The sequence below is a fragment of the Anoplolepis gracilipes genome, chromosome 17 (genome assembly GCF_047496725.1).
Source record: "Anoplolepis gracilipes chromosome 17, ASM4749672v1, whole genome shotgun sequence".
In the NCBI taxonomy this organism is placed as follows: Eukaryota; Metazoa; Arthropoda; class Insecta; order Hymenoptera; family Formicidae; genus Anoplolepis; species Anoplolepis gracilipes.
In genome coordinates, this window is record NC_132986.1 from 181,947 (window position 1) to 206,977 (window position 25,031).

General features: G+C 36.0%; 1 protein-coding gene across 5 annotated transcripts in view; it reads right to left on the reverse strand.

The window, feature by feature from the left end:
* Mub (poly(rC)-binding protein mub) overlaps positions 1-25,031 on the reverse strand; it is a 111,725-nt gene that overhangs the window by 62,158 nt on the left and 24,536 nt on the right. For 3 of the 5 annotated variants that reach the window (XM_072909491.1, XM_072909496.1, XM_072909490.1), the window contains exon 1: positions 24,672-24,805. The exons of 1 other annotated variant lie outside the window; for it this stretch is intronic. In XM_072909491.1, the coding sequence (XP_072765592.1) occupies positions 24,672-24,790 (119 nt within the window). In that variant the 5' untranslated portion in view covers positions 24,791-24,805. Of the gene's footprint in view, positions 1-24,340; positions 24,806-25,031 lie in introns of those variants that run through there. One more of the 5 variants, XM_072909493.1, reaches the window with a different exon arrangement.

Here is a 25,031-nt window from a genome sequence, read left to right on the forward strand (position 1 = left end):
GCAAAACGCCGTGAATCTCGCGTGTTCTCCGGAATTTCGAAGAGCAAGAGGAAGAAGGAATAGAGTGTGCTGGCAACTTCTCGCTTCTTGGCCGCTTTTCCTATATCGTCCTCGGAGACGATTCGGAGGCACCGGAACGAAAGAGGCACAATCTAGCCGGATTCCGGATAAACCCCCCGCTACAACCCCGTCAACGGCGCGCAGATGGAGTTGGGCGGACGATAAAGAGCCATTCGTCGAAATCCTCTAATGGGGAGAAAAGTTTACGGCAAAACGTGGAAATGAAAATCTCGGACAGCTGTATCGACTGGGCCCCGCCCTCGCGAGTTGTTTTATGTAGGGTAGGTTAGGTAGGTCACAAGTTAGGACACAGGGTGTCCGGTAACTGACGAATCTACGCTCGTGAACGGGGGTAGAAGAGCGCGGTTAACCCGAACGGAAAAAGTCCTCTACCATTTTGCGATTTTCGCAATCTAGCCGCGCGCTGAGCATTTTTAATTAATATTTTAATAATTATTGCGAAAATGGCAAAACGGCCGAGGAGGAGGCTCTCTTACTGGATGGAATACCCTGTATTCCTGGGACGCAGTCGACGATGTTGTACACTGCGCGTACCTATATGTGTTCCGTAACGCGCAAACAAGTATTCCACCTTCCACCTGCGTCGGAAGTGTCGGAACTCGACTCGGCCTTCGGGCTAAGAGCGACATAGTTAAGAGGGCGAGGAACAGAGAGTCGAGGGGGTGAACGTGCGACGCGAGCGGGCGGGCAGAGGAGCGAAGGATTTTACCTTTCGCTCGGTCTTAAAGACTGCAATTTATTGAGCGACGCATACATAGGTATACCCTACCCTCCAACTTCCATTTACGAGCGGCTGCCATTTAGAACTGGCTCTGGCTCTGGGTCTAAAGTCTAAACTCGGGCCTTATCAATCGCGACTTGTCGTTATTCGAGCCACGGGCTCCTCGTAATTCCTTTCCCCCGCTAAGCTTTTCAAAGAACATAATGAATATCCGCTTTCGAACGCGCTTGCAAGAATATATCCTTTTGATTTCCGTACACGAGAGAGGTCGGGGCCAATGTATCGTGTATGTATTTCCCTCGCCGTTTACGTTACATGCCGGATATTTACTGTACGGACGGTTGCGTAGATAGGTTAATTAGTCCGTACTCCAATTACCAAGAATTAAATTCGACCTCAGAACCAAAGCACGCCGAAACGCGCTAATTAAGATGCCAAATTAAGATCAGCCGCGGTAGTCGAGATATGTACGAATATAATCGAGCGCGTGTTCAATTGTGTACAATTTTGTGGGAAAATCTGGTTGTCGGATTAGAAAAAGCGAAAGAAAATCTTTCTCGTGATTAAACTCTCTCTCTCTCTCTCTCTCTCTCTCTCTCTCTCTCTCTCTCTCTCTCTCTCTCTCTCTCTCTCTCTCTCTCTCTCTAAGCGAATAGAAGGAGCACAAAATATCTTATTCCTTATTTAATTTCCAGAGTTTGCGCAAGAGTTATATATCCGAGCATTAGAGACTTAATGGAGAACGACGCTGCATAATCGACCGATACATTTCGATTTTCGATGTGCCAATAATGGCGCAGAGCTCGCCGTCAGTTCTCCCATTCATTCCATTCCATTCCGCGGCTTCGTTCGATTCGCTCCAACTAATCCGTAGATGTATCCACTCTCTCTTTCTTTTTCTCTTTCTGTCTGTTCGGCGACTCTGTGCGCGAAAATTGAAATCCAATAAAAAGCCCACCATAGGATAGGCAGTATAGTCCGTAATCATGGCACACGTTCGCAATATAGACGCATTTTAATCGAAACTTTAATTAATACCGTCTCGCTATCAAACGTTCCGATAAATTAAACGCCAAGATAGTGTATGCGAATAAGAGAGATAGAGATAGAGAGATAGAGATAGAGAGAGAGAGAGAGAGAGAGATGAATCGTCAAGTTGCAAGCGCATAAATATATTTTGTCCCCTGTCGATTATGTAATATTATAATATAATTGAATCGTGACGCTGGAAAGATCACGAGGCGGAAATGTTGAATAGAGCTCTTAGCGATTTGAGACCGAGGACAATAGACGCGTACGTCACTGTCAGCGACAAACAATTCACGTCGCGATATTAATAAACAATTAGCCGGGATGTATTTGTGTGTGTGCGTGTGTGCGTGTGTGCGTGTGCGCGCGCGAGGCTTCGAGTGGTTGGTCGTTATCTATCAAGCTCCGCAGACAACGCACCGAGCAAATAAAGTCGATTAACGTGCGCGGTAATTTATTAGTCACCAGACAGAAGAAATGCATATCGATTTTCCCAGAACTATCGGATATTTTCAGGAGATATTCCGTTGTATGAATAAGAATTACTATAGAGCTACTTATATGAATAAGGATCTGAGAGTCTTGGGTTAAAAAAGAAATATGCGAAAGAATCAATAAAAAAATCATTCCTGTCCTTAGTTGTATAATAATTCTGGGGGGGAGGGGGGATTCTGTATTTATGACATTGGTATAGATGTCTATATTACGTCATGTTCCATCCACTTCGTCGTATGAAATCGCTCTCTAGATTCGATTCCAGTCAAATGGTCGCCATGTTTTCTGATCCGCTCGTTTCTGGCGTTTCCCGTGATTTCCCGGACCAAGATGGACTTTGCAATTTTCAGAATGCTTTTTTAAGATCGCCTTACATCTGAATGTAATTTATCGCGAGGCATTTTACATTTATATAGATATATTCTGAGAAATTCAGTCGCCGTGAAAGTGATGATTAATCAAGCAATAAAACACGGAAAGAAACAAAGTTTTCATAATGATACAAAATTAATTTACTATCATTTTTTTTTTTTTTTTTTTTTCACGCGCGATTCAACTCGCGTTTCTTATTTCTTTTCAAGATTGCGCCAGCCGACAAGCGATTTATCGGCTCGTAATTATGGAAAGGTGTGCGATTCGCAAACGCTTTTTCCGTTCTGAATCGCTGTCTGATTTGACTGATATATAAAAACGCACACGATTGCCCGCGCGATTCAATCCTATTAAGCGAGAGTACGTGAACGTAGACAAAAGTATTGATCATCGACGAGTTCGGCGAGCCCTCGAGATGCCTCCCCCCTTTCCTTCCTCTTCCCTCTCTCTCTTTCTCTCCTTCTCGTACTCCCTTTCGCTCCTCTCGTTCGATTTCCCGTCTCCTTTTTCCTCTCTCGCTCTCTCACACTCTCTCTCTCTCTCTCTCTATCTCTATCTCTCGCTCTTTACGATTGCCCCATTGAAATTCCCGATGCTGCATATTAATGCCACCATATAAATCCAGCTGCTAACCGCCCTTCCGAAGGTAAGAAGAACGAGAAAGAGAGAGAGAGAGAGAGAGAGAGAGAGAGAGAGAGAGAGAAAAGGGTATTCTTCCATCCCGAAAAGGACCGAATCGTCTCAGAAGCTGTCGCTTCGCCGGATAATCCCTTGGAATTTCTTGGAATTCATGAGTTGTGAAAATTGCGCACGATCAGCGTGCACAAACACTGGATGCTGACTGAGGATATATATATATATATATACATACTTATATACCGCGTATATCGATCCGGACGTTTTTCTCGCGACTGCACGCACGACGCGACGCGATGCGATGCGACGCGACGCGACGGTTTATACACAAGTCTCTCGACACGAGGCTCGTCTTCTCTACGAACAATGCGGAAGACTTTTTCGAAATGTCTAAAAGGCATCGGAAAGACGAAGCCGCGAATATTTGACAGGTTCCTTAGGCATCTATCGGATGTTTCTTGGGGTCGTCTGAGACATCCCTTTAGCTACGATCAAATAGTTGCCAAACTAGTCGCGCGTTGCTCGAGTCTCGGAGTTGCGGGCGCTAAAATGCCTTGCATGCGAACCTGTACACCATATACACCTGTGAACATACATCTTTGAAAAGGAACCTCTGCGATGCTGTGGAATCGCGCTCTAAACATATATGCGACGAAAATGATAAATCTCTTATAAATCTCAGAAATATTATGAAATACATTTCATCTTATAATGTTGCAACACAGTCGTGAGACAGACACAGAAAAATAGCCATTGTATAAGCCATATGTTTCAATATCAAGTTTTAAAGTTATAATGCAATAAGTTTCCCAGTTAAATGTTTCAAACAACATCTTATAAAGAACTTTTCGATTCAAGAGATACAAATAAAAATGTTGAAAAAATATATTGACGTCTAAAGAAATTATTTTAAAGCAGACTACGAATCGGATCTAGGGAACAAATGATTTTTTATGACATCAGTTTGAAAGCTCTTTTTGTTCGCATTGTGCGCATGAATTTTTCATGAACTTTGGAGATCAACATATTTTAATGTTTTTTTGAAACCTAAAGACTTGAAATGGGTTATATGTAACGGCAAAAAAAGATTGAGAGCACGCTTCACATTTGAAAATAGACTTAATTAGACTCGTCTCTCCCCCCCCCCCCCCTCCTCGTTTATTTCAACATTTCCTTTATTAACCTTCTCCTGATTACTGGAAAGTCGACATTCTCTTACGTCTGATTGCTGAACTTTCTGGTGCGCAAATTCTTAAATTTAATTCGATTTATTCTTCTAGTCTCTACTATACTTTTATTACAAGAAATATAAGTTTAAGTATATTCATTAGCGTAATAATATATTAGTTTAATAATATCCTAAAAAAAACCATTACACGTATATTTGCCGCTATAAATTTTTCCTTTCCTTAAAGTCGATTTAAAATTGTTTCTTAGCAAATATTTATTTGTCATTTTTTCTTCATTACAAGTATCATTGAGATTAAAATCTAAAACTAAAAGATTTATTATTCTACTTATATAAATATATGAATAAACTACAAATAAATATTTATTCGTTCCTCTGTAATTTAACTTTTCTTTACCGCTTAATCCAAAAATTTATATTTGTTTCAGCACTTTTTTAAAATCGACGAAAATATAATTAAAAAAATCCGTTAACTTTTGAATATTTTGTAAAAGGATGATCCGCGAGCTCACAAATGTGCGTCGAAACATTAACGCAATTTCCAATGCGATTTGTTAATTACCAACAGGTGGCGTGCAATAATGAGTTTGTCGTGCTGATCGTTTGTAGTAGGACTGATTAGAAAGCCGCATATAATAGGCGAACGAAATCAGCAATACTATTAATTGATGCGTTGATTAGAAACTCTAATTGCACGTCAACTCCTCCAGCAACTAATTCGTTTTCATTCGTGCACGAGCGTACGTTGAAGTTAACGAGAGTTTAAATCGATTTACGACAAACGCGAGGTCGCGAGGGGGTGTTTTCGACAATTTAATAGCTTACCGAAATTCATTCAAAACTATCAATTTTTTTTTGTTTTTTTTTTTAAATTAAAATACACGCGTTTTGCGCGTATTATTGTATTAAGCCAACGACAGTTGATATACGAGTGACTCGACGAATAATCGCGATAGATTGAGATGATTATTCAGAAACAAGCCTGTATTCTCCATCGAATTATCATCCGTGAATTTAGTTTTACATTTTTGACATCTCTTTCAAATCCATCTTCTCTCGGAGGCGAATTTTCGTCGCGCCAGCGAAACTGCTCTCAAACTTGGCGAACCTCCCGTTAACTATGGCATGCGAATTGAAATCGATTCTGCAATCCATTCGACTGCAAAGAAGAATGCATTTTATATTTTATTCCACAAACTCAGCGAACTGTATCATCTCTCGAGATGTGCGTAGCGAAATAAATCTGGGAAATACATTTCAATCGCGTGCTTTCTTTTTCACCATTCTTGTACAATAGTTATTTGAAAACGTGATATTTTTATTGATTTCTTGAAAAAAAAAACATTCAAAGATCTTAGATTTCACAAAGGAGGGTGGGTAAAATGTGTTAATTTTTGTCCAGAAAGTGTAACGTAAATTATATATTATAATTTTTAATTTTTAACAGGTAAAACAAATATTTTAAATTAAATTTATTTTAATAATATTCTTTAATGAAATTTATTATATATAAAATATAAATAATTTTTTTATATAAGATATATATATATATATGTCATGACGCATAATGCAGTCACGTATGGACGGTTAATAAAAGGAACTTCCAACAACCGATAATTATTAGCGATATCATAAATTAAATATATTCTCTAATTGTAAAAGATTATATAAATTAATTTTTTGCTTCGATGATCAATTTATTAGTCGATTCGAGACTTTTTCGTGACATAAAGGTAAGCACAGCGCGATGCACATGACGTTAATTAAAGCGCTTAGCAAAGCTCGTTATCGAATGAATCGCTGGCAACTTTACCGGTTGTCGAGGTTGCTCGTTTCAGCAATATTATAACTTGGAACGCTATACTGCAAACGCAACAATGTAGCTGCGAAAGCGCAGCGAGTTGCGTCCACGTACACGCTTATTAATTTGCCTAACTTAAAATTCGCGAGCACGAATCCATCTTTTATTTTTTTTTTTTTTTTTTTTTTTTTAATAACTCATAATTTAAAACGCGCTCATTTTTCGTCGTTAAATTTGTCGTACTTTTAAAAATCAAATTTAGACGCGATCCTTTTTCAACGTCGAAGAAATATCTCGTACCGACAATAGCCTTTAACATGTCAAATCTGTTCAGTGAAATATGCGTAAATCGAAAACGACTTCAATAACGGTTCGCGTCCATCCCTTTGAGTTCAAAGCTCATGGCTGTTCATCAGGTCGAAAGGCTTTTACCGAGATTCCATCCCATCGATAAAATCATCCAAGCCAATCATCCAAGTAGTATCGACGTTCGGTTATTAAGTAGGCTAAAATATAATACATTATATTGGCAGAAGCAGGCATCGTGTTTGTTTTCAAAATTTCCTTTAATAAAATCGGTGATATTTTTGAAAAAAAAAAAAATTATTTTTAATTTAACAATTTTAATTTACCTTTCTTATATTCATCGCTTATCTTTAATATTTAAATAACCAGATTCTCATTCTAAATTAATTTATGTTAATTATTGTATCCGTTTGTATTCCTAATTATGAATAAACGCAATTATCTCAAACAAGATTGAAAATAATTGCATTAAAATATTCTCACATATTCTCATACCTTACAAATTATAAAGTTGCGTCTGAAAGAGCGATATTGTAAAATAATTATTTTATATTTAAAGAAATCCTCACTTTAGCACACTCAGCTTTTAATAACATATACTATGTACACAAGTCACTTTGAGGAATCGTGCAAAATATTATTGACCAACTTTTGAAAATTATATATTTCTAGAGATATATAAAAATATCTAAAAATCTATTAAACATATAATTATAAAGAGCGGTATCGTTCACGTACGCAATGATTAAGCGTTTGTTACAGAAAATGTGAATATCGAGGCAATCAGAACTTGCCACAGACTTGTTCTAAAGCTACTAAAGAAATTGTTCCGAGGCTGAGTGTGACACAGGAATAGAGAACGAGTAAAATAGGACAACATTTTACGAGAAGCCGGTTATTTTAGTGTTAGGTAAAGCCCGAGACTCGCTCGTTCTAAAAATGGTAGAATAATTCTCGTGATCTTATAACCGAAAGCTTGCAAACAAGATTTGCATTACGGACTGAGACTTGAGCTGAATTTTCTAGTCGAATTGCAAGTCAAGTTTCCGAGTGCGCGTTTAAAGAGGAATTGTACGGATCAGCTACGTCAAAAGTTAATAAATCCAATATACATTTCGAGACTCGAGACATGAATTTGCACAAGGCATTTTTATCCTTTTAAAATATAAAATTAATAATAATGTATGAGTTAAAGTAAAAAGATTTACCTTATAAAATATATAATTTTTAAATCAAAAGTCGTATCTTATACCGAATTAACTTTTTTTTAATGACCATACCATAAAAATTTTATGATATGATGACAAAAACTCATAAAAATAAAAATTTGAATAATTTTTATAAATATAAAAAAAAGAATCTAGATTTATTAGCTTTTAACGTAGTTGATCCGTGTAGTTTCTCCTTAAATTTCTATCAAGCCGAATCTCGTACTATTATCTATATTTTATTCGCTATTATAATTCGCTAGTATAATTCATCTTTATACTATATATTAGCTCGAGTCAAGTGTTGTCGGTGGCACCCAATGAAGCATGGTAATCTCATTATAATCCTTTAATTCGCCAAATGCTTTTTGAAAGTGCATTAAATTAAATATGGTTATTTTTAATCTAGAAAATTGACTAAAATTGAGATTTGAGTCTTTTTATGTCGATTTTATGTAGCTATTAAAGTGAATTTTTTAAGCAAACGTCACAAACCTGCGTCTAATATTTTGACCTACTTAACAGACGTCAATAGTATTACTTGAATGATTGTTTATTTTATTTTATTTTAAGTGGGATTGAAAATGATTAAAGCGAAAAATTATGACGGATCATGTTTTTTGAGTTATTCAAGAAATAGGAATAATCTTTCTACAAGGCAAACAAAATTGCAAAATATAGAATAAAATTCCGTTTTCGAGAAGAAAAGTTTCGAAAATTAAGACATATTAAAATATATATGAAAACGACCACGTACAAGCATTTAATAAAGTTTGGTTAGGTTTTATAAATCGTTATGATGTATGGATTCCGCGCGTTTTAATCGAAAAAAGTTCAACAGATCACTTCTTTCTCTATTTGCAATAAAATACAATGAAAAATATACCACTTTTTTTAAAGAAATAGTGACAAGTGAATAAGAAATGAATCGTCTATAGTGACATATACCTAAATATAATATAATAACATGAAAATGAATTTTAAATAATAATAATTTTAATAATAACTCCTCCCAAAGCTGATTTTCCTTCAAAAAAATTATGGTCAGTGTGTATGTGTATTTGTACGTATTTGAAATTCTAGAAAGTCTTTCATTAAGAGTTACTATTAAATGATCGAAAAATTTAGATAGGTATTCGCGAATAGAAGAATCATACAACAATCTTGAAAAAAAATACTAAAATCAATATGAATATAAACTTATAATTTAACTCGAATGAAATAAATCAAGTGACGCGGTAAACATGACAACACTAAATGCATTCTTTTTATTTTTTTAACTTTGTAAGGTTTTTTTTTAGGGATATTTATATCTGGAAATTTTTTATTATACATCTTTGACATGTGTGTGTGATGCTCGTAATTTTAAAACTAAAAGTCATTGATATTTTTCGCATTGTTCCTTTTGTAAAAATTAATTAAAAGAAATTGTTAGAGCGTACTGCATAATGCAATAATATAAAAATTGTGAGTTAATAAGAGTCACAATTTGGCGATATCTCTGAAGCATGATGTGTAATATAAATTTTGGTTACGTTAATAATATTAATATTATTAATATTAATATTGTAGTTATTTGTTACCGTTTACCGACTTATTTTTATTTTGCAATTTTTTATTGACCGTCCTTAAAATTCCTTAGGATATGTTTAACAATTTGCGTAAAAATTCAGTTCAGAACAACGGATTAAAAGACGGATATGAAAATTCACGAACCGTTCTCTAAAATCTATGCATCTGTAGGACGTGCGTATTTGATCGTATTTCGAAGGTAGAGGAAAATACATAATCCTGTCGCGAGTACATCGAGGGAAGCTAACTTGTTCTGGTAAATATTTGAATTCGATGATTGAAAATTTTAATTAAAGATCGGTTATACGACTAGTGAGAGAATTCACTGGCAATTAGTAATTAGTGAAAATCCTGTCATACGGTATAGGCCCGCGTACATCTGCTTGTACAATGTGCAAAAAGCATTATGAATGTATGTGTGTGTGTGTGTGTGTGTGTGTGTGTGTGTGTGTGTGTGTGTGTGTGTGTGTGTGTGTGTGTGTGTGTGTGTATACCATGTATAATGTGTTTTGCGGATGCGCGAATTCGTTAAATGAAGAGAATTTTAATGCAGCTATCGCATCGGTCAGTGATAGCGGCATTAAATTTCACAAGCATTTCGCGCGAGATTATCATCCGATTTATCATGGAACAAGACGCTCTTTCATCGCGTTATAATACATCGCCCGTTTATAATAATCCGTAACATGAGGTCAATCAAGCGCTCGGATTATGTCAATAAGCACGCGACATTTTATTGTGACAAATAATATTAATAATAAGAAAAAAAAAAAAGAGAAAATATAGCTGTTGAAAATATCTTATTTTAATGTAGTTGGCGAGAACAAAAGTTTCTTGTTCTCACTGTTAATTTATACTGCTTTGAAAAGCAAAATTAAAATAGTATATTTCCGAAAGAGAAAGACAGAGAGAGAGAGAGAGAGAGAGAGAGAGAAAGAGAGAGAAGAAGAGAGTTATTTTTCACGTTAATATCCGCGTAATAATATCAGAGTATTCCTGGCTAAATCACGATGAGGCATTCTCATTGGATTCTACGAGGCAGTATCGGATTATAGAAAGCTCAAGTCGCATCGGATTATGTGAAATTATATTACTCTGTTGTGCGGAATTAATTTACACACTCGTTCGTGTGACACGCTACATAATATCGCGTTTTACGTCACTGTAAATGAAACTCTTTCGATTCGTATATCTGTATTCCGTAGACGCAGACGTCAACGAAAAGATTTTTCTCCTCGATATTCAAGTAATTATTCATCTTTATAAGATAATATTATATTAATTGTAAGTTATCGAGAAAAATATCTATAAAAATAGATAGATAGATAGATCTAGAAAAATATATATAAAAGCGTTAAATTGTCAGATATATTATTCCAATTATGGGAATTAGTTCACATATCGGTTTACATATAAAATTCATCAGCATATAAATATGAATTAAAAACCTCGACATACTTTGTAATTAAACGTACACGTGATGTAATTAAAATGAATTTAATTGAGATTTTTGCGAAGCGCGTTAGCTAAGGAAGATTAGGGACGGAAATCGTAGACGGTAAACGTAATTTTCGAAATCACCGGTCGAGAAGCGTGCGGCGGATTAAAATTTATGACATAATTAGCGACGGTGTCATTAAGCGGAACATGGAAAAATGCAATCACACAAGCTCGTAGTACTCGGGTTCTCGGTTCTCGTGTACACAATCTACCTCATACTTCACGCCTTGTTAATTACCAGCTGCGAGCTGCGAGCTACGAGCACGAAGGTGCTTGGACATTTTTTTGATCGCGCCTTATTAAATTAATGTTGGCGTACCTCGAAGACAAGAAAATGCAATTTGCGACGATGAAAAGAATATTGATTACGATTATGTTGTTTCAGAGTAGATTATAAGACAATTCAACGAAACCGCTGCGAGATAAAAGCGTCTTTGCGATGAATCTCGAAAAAAGTAGAAAAAAAAAAACGCTAAGTTATAATAGTAATAAAGGAAAGGAGTTGAAGAATGCAAGAGCTTATTAAAACATTGTGAAACTAGCATCGTTGAAATTTTCATTAAAACAAGACGAGCGATGACAATCTTTTTAAATAAATTTTTAAATAAATATTTTATAAATACATTTATAAATAATATATATTTTAAATAAATTTTTAAATAAATATTTTATAAATACATTTATAAATAATATATATTTTAAATAAATTTTTAAATAAATCGACTTTAAAGTTCCGTAAACCAGAATTCGACAGCTCTCATTAGAATGTGTAATACTTGGTCATAAAATTTCAAATCGACGATATTTATTGAACGTGGTAACGGAGGTGGAGACGAGGAGAAGAGTCGACTTTATCGTATTTGTGATTGCGCCGTCTCCTCTTCGATCTCTCTCTCTCTCTCTTTCTCGTCACCGACCGAAGAAAGACTTTGTCGCGAAACTTTCGGAATTTCCGGCAAAGCCACGTCGCGAAATCCAGATCGAACTTAACGTACGAGCAGCGAAAGATCGATCCCGTCGCGCAAACCCCCACGAGGGAAGAAACTTTTCTGTCTCTCATCTCCCTCGGCCCTTCACGATCAACTTTATCTTGAGGGCCCTTCGAGCCCTCATCCGCCGCCGCACGAGAATTACTTTTGCTCTCGAGCCGCTCGTTCGTCTTCGTTCTGTATAAGCGAAATCGGGTAAGATTCAAACTTATTTGCGTTTACACGTAATCATGATTACGATATGATTGTCGAAAAAAAAAAGATCCTTAATTCCTACGAAATTTAAATCTGTACTCGCAATAAATATTTAACGAATATATAATATTTTAATATAAATAATATAACTTTTTTAATTTACAACAAATAATATATAATAAAGGAGAGGGTGGGTAAAATTTTGACCACTTTCTCACGGGCTTGAGCAACTCAAAAACTATAAAAAAATATATGTAACTTATGTTACACTTTTTGGGCAAAAATCTGCATATTTTTCCCACTCTCCTTTATAATATAATGATAAATTGTTTGTCTATTTATGGTTATTTGACAATTAAATGAAATAATATAACTGACAATGAGATGAGGAAAAACAAGGATGGAAGATGTTATATATATTATATATTATATATTATATATAATAATAAGTGCACGCGTTCTCGAATGAGGAGCATTAAAAGGATTTCGTAATTGTATAGCGGTAATGTGTTATAGGGCTTCATCCAATAAGAGGGAAGCCTTCGAGGTACGACCTGTAAACATGTAACACAGCGCATCGTCAAAGATAGAAGCCTACTCACGTAGATAGCATTTACCTTTCTCAGACCGTCGAGCGTAAAGTAGACTCTGACGCGAAACACTTCGTTTTATCGAACAGAAGGGACTTAAGTAAGTCACCGTATTTATTTCTTCATTCCCTCCCTTCGACCCTCCCTTCTTAAATCTTCCGCCGGTACACGCGTAAAGATCGCAGTACTCTGATGCGAAATGAACTAGAAACAGGAAGCTCCTTTCCTCGGATCGCAATATTCGAGAGAACCAACAATTTTTAAAAAAGGTCATAAAACGTCATTGAATCAATCGAATCACTGTTGTACGGCAATACAAGAGTAACGCGTCTCGCGTTCCCTTATTATTGCCAAAGTCTCATAAAATTATGCATGTCCAAATTTGTCGTAAAATGTCAAAAAATATGCAAAGTTATATAAATAATGAGTGTCACACGTACACCATTAACAATGGAAACGTATAAATTCATATACGTTTACAAAAAAAAAAAAAAAAAAAAAAAAAATTAATTGTTTTTTATCTTTATTAAATAATTTTAGTAAATAACTTTAGTAAACAATTGTTTATATTTAACGGAAAATTGCAAAGTTAAAAATATAATTTATAGATTTTATGTAAATATACAATTTTTTGTAATAAAAAAAAAATAATTATAAATTACAATCTTATGTAACTTTATTTAGCTTACATACAGCATAAATTTAAAATTAAGAACTTTTGGTTACACACACAATTTGACATACGCTACAAGATATACATGTAATATTTTCATGCAAATATTTCTACACTATTATTTATGTATGAAATAAAGTTTATACATAATATGTATGTGATTAAATTGTACAAATATATATATATATATATATATATATATATATATATATATACAAAATGTATTATTACAAAAACATTTTTAGAAATGAACTTTTAACATATAAACTGCTTATTTATCAGATCAAATCATAATTTTATTTACGAGATATAAATTTACTAATATATGTATATATATATATATATATATATATATATATATATATATACATCTTTAATAGATGGCCCCAATATTATTACCCACTGTAATAATTGTAATTATACACAAAATTTTACAGTGTATTTTATAAATTTTATAATAATAAATCGATAATAATCCGTAACCAATTTTAAGTCTTTTAAATTTTACAATATTTCATTTCAACCTTTACAATTATATATTCCGAATAATATTTATATGTATATCTTTCTCGCAGAATTTTCAAAAATAATTTTAATAACCTTGATACTCTTTTTCGATATATTTGTTATATAAGTTATTAAGTAGAGAACATAGTTTTCTACTTAATAACTTATCCAGACAATTTCTCCTTCTATGACAGAAATATTAAAGCCCGCTTGAAATTATACCGCGAAATCTTTCGTCGTTTTATGTACCGACAGTCGTGGAGACTGATTCAATATTCGATATCCGATTTTGATTATATTGATTCAATCTCGACACTGCGATTCATCGCAGAAAGAATGGCAAAGGGTGGGGGGGGGGGGGAGGAGGACGATCGGTTTTTCTTATATTAATATTATTTCTCCTCTCGCGCGTCTCTCTCTCTCTCTCCCTCGAGATCTGATATCTACCGGGATATGAATATGTAAAAGTGGTACAATTAATGAATCAAAAACATTATTATAGTCTACGAGTTGAGAATGGCTTCAATTGTGAGCGCGACACTTGTAAGAATTAAATTTAGCCTCGACAATTCCAAACCTACGTATCGGCTGATCTAAAAGTTAAGAAGTAGATTTTAATTTCAGCAGGATTGAGATTATCTCGTACTATAAAAATCGACCGACAAATGGGAGGGAGAGATAAATTTTAACACAGGGAAAAAAAGAGAAAAAAACCAAAGAGGTATGAATGTATGTAGTATAAAAATACGCGTATCCTATGTTTAGGCACTTTTACAACGTATTCCAAGCTCGTCAAAATTGGAAAGGAGCGATGTGTTCTCAATTTCCTTTTAAAAATAAAATTCCCAAATTGTGAACAAGTACACTTTGCCGGCCGAATTAATAAAAGTATAAGAAGATTTTGCGAAGAGAAAATAAATGTGGATAATTATTTTACATTTCCTGTAAAATACATATTTATTGGATGCTTGAATAAGTTTTTGCCGTTTACTAATAAATGTCGTAAATAATTCTACTCGTATGTAATATTTAAAATGGCTACACATGTATATAAAAGTACTTTATAAACAAGCTTTAAGATTTACTATACGACATTTGCTTAAAGTGTGTAAACAACAATTTTTTTTTATCGCATTGAAAATGTCAAATTTTGTGTCAATATAAAACAACAACGTTGCGGGAGGTTTTACTTCATTATTTTATTTTAAAGAAAAGTGCAGTGCATGAAAGTTATCGTTTTCACTTATTACGTGAAAAATGGGAAACTGTTACAGCTAACGATGGAAAATATTCTTTATTTTTCTATTCAAACAAAAGTCTTTTATTTAACAAAAGAAAAAAAAATGGTTCATGACAAAAATTTATTCAAGTAACCAATATGTATATCATCGCGCTTTATATAGGAAATTGAGATTCCTCACATCGTGTAGCGTCCACCTCGAAAATTCCGGTCGATCATGAATAGGTTGCGCCTGTCGCAGTGACGCCCATATATGGAGAATCAATTGCATTATGACGCGCAGGTCCAACTTTCCGCTAGTTCGTAATCTGCCTAACTCCCGAGGGCTCCCGACTGGCCGTTAATTGCGAGACAATAATTGAGTTTGAAAACAGCCCAGTTTGAACCTAGCACATGTCTATAATTCCCTTTCACTGCAAATTTCCAAGAAATATGTTAGTATACTTTTCCTCTCAAATGCCGATGCGCTCGGATCCTTTCAACTCGCATTGCATTCTCAATTACTGGCATTGATGCAAAAAAAAAAAAAAAAAAAAAAAAAAAAAAAAAAAAAGAAAAAAAAAAGAAAATAAAAAGAAAAGATAAAACAAATGTAATGTATGTATTGTATATTTCGTTGAGACGATAAGGGATCAAGGTGGACTTAATCGCACGAAGGTTATTGCGAGCAATTCCGTTGTGTTTAAAGAGACGACAGAGTATTCAGCCGCGCGCGAGGTTCGATGTTTAATTTTAACTTTTGCAGAACTTTCCTGCAGGGAGATCTATCAGCAACGCACAACTGACTCTAGGGTCTCTAGAGATGCGAATAGGCCGATGACAATTTCCGCGTTTGCCAATGCAGTTCCCGCTCTATGTTTCTACTTATCGCAGCAGCCATATTATTTATCTAGAAGAAGGAGTAACTCAATTAACTTTTGACCTAAAGTATTATATGCACATATTCTGTTTGACAGCCTATATTTTAAGTCGATCTTGAACATGTTATTTTTTTGTAACGTACATTAAATACGTCAAATACACAGCACTTTCTAGGCTTGTTACTTGTTACTGTTTTTCAATTACATTTTTTCCATTATTCGTGTATGAAATTATAATTTGTTCTTCAAGTTGTGTGTGCGTGTGCGTGTGTGTGTCTGGTTTATCTGATTTATGTAAGTCAATTGCGAGATGCTAAAATATGACCATATATCCAACTATTACTATTTATGTTAAGATTTTCTCTCTCTCTCTCTCTCTCTCTCTCTCTCTCTTACTTTGTTTCCTTTTTTTCATTATTAATTAATGTAACTCAAGTGTCTGTTTTCCGCCAACTAATAGGACGGATACTCTGTCGCGAAATCCATCACTTTGGTAAGCTGCTCATTTCGTTTAGTAAATTGACTACGTGCACGAAATATACGACGAAACCAGCCTGCGCGGTTACCGAACGACTTGCAAACAGACGTGGCCGAGAAGCGGTAAGATTAACGCATCTGGGAACAAAACGAGCCCGCTGAAGGAAGACGGCCGCCATCGTTCGTGGACGAATACACCCAAGGATCCCTCGCACGGCGACGAGGATAAATGTAGTATCCTCCCCAAGAAATATTTACGAGCTAAAATTGAATATCCGTCCGAGCCGGCGACCCGATATATTTTTCTAAAAAAATTTAAAGGATGAAAAACAAAGTCGGGGGTCGGATCTCTAATCGCGAGTTGACGATATTCTAATTCCACGTGCCTAGGATATTATAATAGTCTGCGTGTAACAAATTAATCGCATAAATGCACATTTACAATCGCTCTATCCAACACTCTCAATTATATCCTATTGTCATCTCCTTTGAGATTATACAAGTATGGACTGCTACTATCCTATAACAGATAGCAAAATCAAGCGCATAATATTCTTAAGTACAACGGTGTTGGTCACTCGCATTTTGCGCGCGAAATACACAGTCTTATCAGTTAGATTTTGTCAAATTCTATTATATTATTTAATATTATTTAATTCTTATTATTTAACAATAAACTGACACTTTTAATTATTTTATTCGCAATTTATAAGGTTACATCTATTATCTCTACTCTTTAGGATCACAAGCACAAACTGCATCTAATTTTTAGTTCTTCTGGTCACTGGTGGTGCTCTTATCTGACAACCAACATAGCAATTGGCAGTCTATACTTATATGTATGGTATATAATCAAAGGTCATTTCCATTTTTTATATTTTTCAATCTCTCGTATTTAACATTTACATTCGATGCGCCGCGCCGGCGGATTCATGTCGGGAAAAATTTTTTATTCGTCCGGGGATCTCTGATACTCTCTCTCTCTCTCTTCCCCACTCAGGTTTGCTCAGATAATATTTTTTTCCGCGCGCAACCGATTAAAAAAAGTACCTAACCCGTGGGGAAAGGCTTGAAATCTGATTCGGGATTCTCTCATTTTTTTCCACTGGGAAATGAGAGAAGATTTGATAAGGAAAAAGTGAGAATCTCTCTTCAGTTATCTTGCCGATTCATTTGCACTTTAGCATTGTTATTTCGCCCCTCTCCTCTTCTTTTTTTATCAAGCAATTAATTAATTTTGTTTGTTCCACTCGAAAAGGAGAGATTTTATTTTTTTCTTCTCGGGAAAAAGTGCAATAATTTTGTAAACTCGGGGAAACTCCTTTGGGAAAACCTTGGGGGAACCAAAGGTGGTGGTAAAAGGAAGGAGGCGAAGAATAATTCTCTTCTAAGCATATAGAGGGCGTTTCGTGAACTCCAAAATGCGAGGGTTGACTCACACCAGACGCGCATTAATATTCATTTAGTAAAACCATCTATAGGATGGAAACTACCCTCGACCTATTTCCTCTATTACCCGTACGTATGTAAAAAAAACTCATAGGAAAGTAGGTTATACCCGCGACATTGCCGCGATGTATTTCGTATGTACCTATAAATTATGTGGCGGAAAATTCTGTTTTATCTCTCTCTTACCATTTTAATAGAACCCCTATAACTTCATAAAATGCATTACTTCCAAAAATGTACAGTGAATGCGTATGACTTTCTTCTCGCAATTTTTCTCTAACATAAAATCTGAGGTAACATAAAACTATGAAAGAAAAAACTTAATAAATTTTAAGACATAACACAGGTTGGATTTAAAATAAATATGTTTTCTTGGAAAGTCGAATATGATTATATTTACGACCAAAGTGACCCTCTTTCCAAATTCCCCACGACGTAATCGGGGATAAACGTTTCGCAAAGGGTTGAAAAAAATCGAGCAACTAGTATATTGTTCACGTTTGGCGGAGTGGTTTTGGCCGGTCGCCTAATTATCCCGCCCAACACACCGCGCGAAACACACATCGCTCCGTTGTATCATGAAGTAAGGATTGTTTTTGCAGCGTATAATTATAGACTCAAGCGACCCAGGCGAGAGAGGGATTCTCGATCGAGCCGACTCTCGATCCCCTAACTCGACCCTCTCGCTCGTGCCACGAATAATGATCCTCGAATAATGTCGCAATAATGTTTCGTTTCTACGATCGAATCGCTTGTAACGCTTTATCGGAAAGAAGACACATCTTCTCTCGAGGTCGCCGGCCTCGCAAACTCGGTCACGATAAACTATCTTAAGAGATTCGATAACGCTAAATAAATTTTCAAAGTCTTTGGTTTATTAATGGATTTAAAATCGATTAGAGGATTTATATTACATATGCATATTTCCAGGACAGAAACCTCACGTATTAAATATATGTTTAATTTTAATGCCAAAATACGTTACATTTTCTTTATTTTTTTTTTTTTTTTGGATTTAAATAGCTTGTATTTTTTGTGAAATTAATTTTGGAAAATAGGTAGCAAAAATTGTACATATCTTAATCTGAAACACACGTTGAAAAGTTAATTCTTTCAACTGAATCTTTTTCACTAGAATCATAAATTCAAATTACAGTTGCAAATTATAAATTTTATTCTATGCAATAAACGGAACGCAACGTAAATATTTACCAAGTGAAATGAATTCGAATAAAAGTTTAAATCCGATTGAGCGTAATATAAGCGATATAAGCTAATATTTATTTCATAAGTGAGTACTCAATTGTGATAATATTATTTAATTTTTCTTTGATTGTCTTTTTTGTTACATTTACTCGAAACAAAAGTCGTTCTTATAAATAAAAAAAAATTGAATTATACATGGCGTTGTTTTGAAGTACAAATGATGAAAATATAATTTAGAAAAATAACCTGACGGATAATTGTTGAATATTTCATTACCGAATCAAAGGCAGGTCGTCCGTAAAATAACTCTACACGTTTATTTGACAAAAATTGTAGCGTAATATTTACAGTGATTTATTAGAAAGTAACCTGCGACAAACAAATAGGTCACGCAATCGATTTTCTAGAATCTATCATCTTTTCGCGTGTACGAATAAAAATATCGATTGAGTGCCTGATTAGATCGTAGATGAAATCTGATAAAAATCTGATAAATAAATAAAAGTAATAAATTGTTTTTCTATAAAGTTTATCTGTGTATTGAATTAATTTTAATTCTTGGAATATATTTGAATTAATTTTTACAGAATTTAATTTTAGACTTCTCTCTTTCGTTTAAAATATATAAAACAAGTTTAAATTTATTGCGTACGATTTCTCTTACGTAATTATTAGCAAGACATATCTCTTTCTTTACACAGCTTCTTTCCCAACACAAAAAGAATGAAAAGGGCGGTTGAAAGAAATTTCAGGATTTGAAATTCAAAGTACGAATCATTCCAACGGCGCACTTGCGAGGTAAAGCGGCTAAAAATAAAGAAATTAAGTTACGCGTCTCCGTTCGTCGTGCCCTTTTGATCTTTAACACGTCGGAATTCAATTTTTCTGTCAGCTCGTTTCAAGTCGATCCGACAAAGTAAAGCGTAAATTATCGCGCTTTTCTTGCCTATTTTTTTTGCAGGTTTTTGCAGGTTTTTGCAGGTTGTGATCCCAGAATCTCTTCTCTTTCTTCACGCAAATGAAAGATCGCACGTACAAGGTCGTTTGATGTTAGAACAACGTCGATGTTCTGGTCGGAGATGTTCGTGTAACGCTTTCCTTTTATTCCTCGTACCGTAATGTGTACTTGTACTTAAACGTAGCTTCCTCGAGATTCCCGTAATATAAGAGAGATTTGCGAGATGCTTCGTGAAAATCTAGAATACTTTCCAGCGCGCTCGTATGCGAAAAAAAAAAAAAAAAAAAAAAAAAGGAAAAATTTGACACGGTGAGTATGAAATGCGAGGGCGAATAATCCGCTTCCAATCTGATTGGTATTGTGCTCTCTGAAGTCAATATGGATCACTCTCTCGCGTTGGAGAGCCCTCGTCATTCATGCCTGATCCGTTCGTACTTCGTCGCCGTACTTTATCGCCGAGAGAATCGCGGGATAAAATTTCAACGCCAGAGACAGAAGCGGTACATGCGTACCGTGAGTTATAAACAAATTTCGTCGCCATTATTTCGTGCCGGATATATGTGATTGCAAAAATAATTGGCTTTTTTTTCTCTTTTTCAATTTCTTTGTTCGAGTACACTTTATATTTATAAAATGAGAATTTTAAAATTCACGACAAAAGTGCAGAAAAATGCAAGTGAATTGCAGAAAAAAAAAAAAGTGCGAAAAACGTGAGAGAATATGAATAAACCTTTTTAATAAGCTTTAGCTGTGCGCGAGTTGCTAAAACATTTTTATGGTAGCTCGACGATATCGCAACGCGCCGATAAATATACGAACAGAGACAGATTCAAAAAGTCGTATATAATAATTTATCGACATTCGCGCGTCAATGTCTCGAAAAGCTGCAGCGTGACTGACGGCCGGGAAAATATTTTTCTCATTGTTGCAAAAGTACTTTACGTTATCACGAGTGTCCCTTTCTCTCGTAAAGGGCAGACTGCTTTCTTCGTCTATCTTTAATACGCTTACACGGCAAGCGTTTGATAAGATATTTATCAGCGCATTTTGTGGACAGAGCACGGAAATTCCGAGCGCGCAAGAGATACGCAAGTTATTCTGCGTTCCATGCACATCTATATACGTGCACTAAATATACATATACATATATTCTCTTTCTCTCTCTTTCTCTCCATCTTTCTCTTTCTCGCGCGTTAACGGACAAGAGGACGAAGATAGCGGAAATACGCCTCCGGTACGTGACGACGCCTCTTTTGACAGACACCTTCTGTGTGCGCGTCCTCTCCTCTATCCATTCTCTACCCTCTCTCTCTCTCTCTCTCTCTCTCTCTCTCTCTCTCTCTCTCTCTCTCTCTCTCTCTCTCTCTCTTTCCAGACTAACATAACTGGAACAAAAGTTTCGACACACACACACACACACACACACACACACATACACTGTCAACTGCCATGGCAAAGATAATGTAAAAGCCTCTTTGTAGCTTTGAGTCTTCCTTTAAAGACAAAACAAAAGAGAGAAAGACAGAGAGAGAGAGAGAGAGAGAGAGAGAAGAGAAAGCGGGAGGCAAGGATGGCATCGTCGGCAACTGAATACGAAGGGGCTATCTTAATTGCAACTCGATGTAGGGGAGGGAAATTGAAAAGATGCATAGTCTGAGATTGGCTAGAGGGGAACAATACCCAAATAAAGTAAAATTACCAGTAGGGGAAAGTGGGCATGAAAGAGAGCCACGTTTTGAAAAAGATACTTTAATTTTTTTGAAAGTTTCTGAACGCATTTCAAAGATGTTTTAGTTTTTATACAGCAACCTTAGATGGCTGTCGTCCACAAAAATTTGACATTTCTTTGAAATGCGTTCAGAAATTTCTAAAAAAATAAAAGTGTCTCTTTCAAAACCTGTCTCTTTCATACTCACACACTTTCCCTAAATTGTTCTCTCGATTCCTAATTGAATGTATCGTTTGCGATTGATATTTCATTCAGTTTCAGCATCGCTCGTCTTGGAAAAAATAAATAAAAAATATCCTACGCATGAATTTCGAGTGTGGGGACGAGTGTGGCTACGCACTGCGTACCGACAGAACGGAACGTGACGTTGAGCCCAGTGGGGATCCCATATGTCTTAACGAGGTTTTTATAAGAATAAATATAAGAATAATATATATTGTAATAAAGGGAGGCATAAAGTAAAAGTAGGTCGATAAGACCTTTTTGGCAAAGGCTGAAAGAAAAAACGGATTTTTCGCATGGATTTCACTACTTGTATTCCTGTGACGTTGTATTCGTTCGCTCCCCTCCGCCCCTCTCCAAAGAAGAAAAAAAAAATGTATCTCGAAGGGTGTAATAATTACACTGTAATTATGAAGGGGAAGCGACAAGAACTTGGGAAAAACTTTTCTCTCTCTCTCTCTCTCTCTCTCTCTCTCTCTCTCTCTCTCTCTCTCTCTCTCGGAACAAAGATATACAAAGATAAACGTCGAGCGTCTCGACGTTCCGAAGTAACGTTCCTAAGAGAAAATACAGTCGGTGACCTGATCTCTCTAACCGACCAAGTACACCGCGTACGTATTCACCCCCTTCCTGTAGACGACGCGCGTCTATTTTCACCAAGCGTGAGTTATTAACGGATCGGCGTCTCAGGCCGCGACGTGCATACCCCGTGAGTCGCACTTGTTGTCTCTTGATGTAATAATAGTATTCTCGACGATATATACACTATTTGTCGAAACACATAAACTGTCGTTGAAACACCTCCCGCGACAAAGTCGCGGCGGATAAGAACGCGATTCGCCATGTTATTGTGCGATTTATTGAGAAAATTTTCCGTACAATTTTTTATCCGCATATCATATTCTCGAAAATGGCGAAGCTCTTTCTCGCTAATTTCGGGCTCGTGATTTGCTAATTACGTAATACGCCAGAGAGTACTTATAGGCAGGAATGCCTATTTAACTTGTATACACTAAGTAGGAATGACTCTTCTTAAAGAGAGACGAATTCAAAAGTAACTTTTGACAACTTTAAAACACATTGGGTCTACGGCTAACAATAAGAAAGAAAAGGAAAGAGATGGATTGCATTTTATTAAATAATTCGCGAAATCCTCGTTTAGCACTCTTCTCGATGCGTGAGTCATAACTTAGATAGCTGTAACATAGTTAGTCAGTTATGACGCATAAATTACCCGTCCGCTGGCGCGCAGGGTTTATGTGGTTTATAAATACCTGGATTTATTACACGTCGCTCGATTGTACGGATGTCCAACTATCAACACTGTGATTTAGTGAACGCGCTGGATTCCTTCTATCATTTTTGCCAAAAATTAATTGAAATTTCAATAGAGTTAATCGTTCCATCGGACAAGAATGAAAGATAAAAGTTGGATTTATGATTTTCTTTTTTTAAAATAAATATTTTATTTTTAATGGATTTTTTGATAAATTACATTAATAAATTATATATATTAATAGGTGATAAAACATGAAAAATTAATTATAAAAGTCGCGTATATTACTTTATTCAAATAAAATGCTTTTTTTATTAAAAGAAGGATAAAAATAGAAATTTAAAGAAGCAACATGTAATGTGGACAAATTACTTTTTTAATATTTCGCAATCAATTTTATTATTTTCATATATCATCCGAATCACCGTCGAGTTGCCATAAGCGCATGTGTGTAACGTTTATGATCAAAACAAGAGACTCCACATGTACGGAGTCTACGCGCACGCGGGTCTACTCGTGTGTGCCCACCCACGTATACTCAAATACATATGTTCGACATACACATACTTGCACGTGTATTCCAACTCATTGTCAGAAAAATGTATCTTTCCATTAGACTCTCCGTTGCAGATCTCATCCGATCTCGATTTTCATCTGTCGATACCACGTGATCAACATTTCTACAGCTCCGAAAAGATCAATCAATTTTCCATCATACCCCCTTGGCGATCAATTGATCTTTCATCGCATTATCCCAATAATCAATTAAATAAAATATCAATCATGTAATTTATGTATAATCTAGGTCAGTGCTTTCCCCTCACTTTTTTAAACAGCCATTAATTTCCTTGCACGATTACTATTATAGCACATTCGCACACTCTCACATTGAATTCTCTTGCAAATCAATAAAAGCCAAACACAAACAAAGTTTCTACATGTGATAAAGAAATTAATCGATCGGAAAACACTGATCTAGGTGGTTGCGACCGATCGGTACTTGCGCAATTCAATCTTCCCGTATAGGAATGAGAATAATGAAGTGTTTAAGCAACTTGCCAATTGATGATTAGCTCTGCGTACGGAATGGCTTAACCACGACGTCGACGACAACAACGGTGGGGCACTGTTTCGATCGACTATAGACTCTCGACAACGTGGCAATCGGACGGTCGGCCACGATTTGTCGTTTGACGGATGGGTCGATTGGATTAGGTCGGTCGGTCGGTCGGTCGGTTGGTCGGTTGGTCGGTCGGTCGGTCGGTTGGTCGGTCGGTCGGTCGGTCGGTCGGTCGGTCGGTCGGTTGGTTGGTCGGTTGATAAGAGAGAAGAGAGACAGAGAGAAAGAGAAAGAGAGAGAAAGAAGAGAACAGGTAATAGGTTCTTGGACCTGGATGATGGTACGTGGTGCAGCAGGGCCGGGGGCTGACGCGACACTGCTCGCGAGCGCGTATTACGCGCGCGCACCGCGCGCATCCGCCGGCGCGCATATCCGGCCCTCGTGCTCATGTGCGCCTAACACCGGAATATAGCCAATCCCGGAAGAGAGCGGGATAAGGAACGTGCACGAGGGATAAAGCGCTCGAAGGGCGCGCGCTCTGGCTCTGGCTACCCCCTACGAGGTAGGTTGGTCGAGTGACCGTAGAATTTCAAATTGGATCGACGTGTAATGAATTTACTCCTTATTGCCGTGAAAGAGTGTTAAGTATCTCGGTAAGTGATTTCCAAACCTGTATGCGCTCCGTCTTTT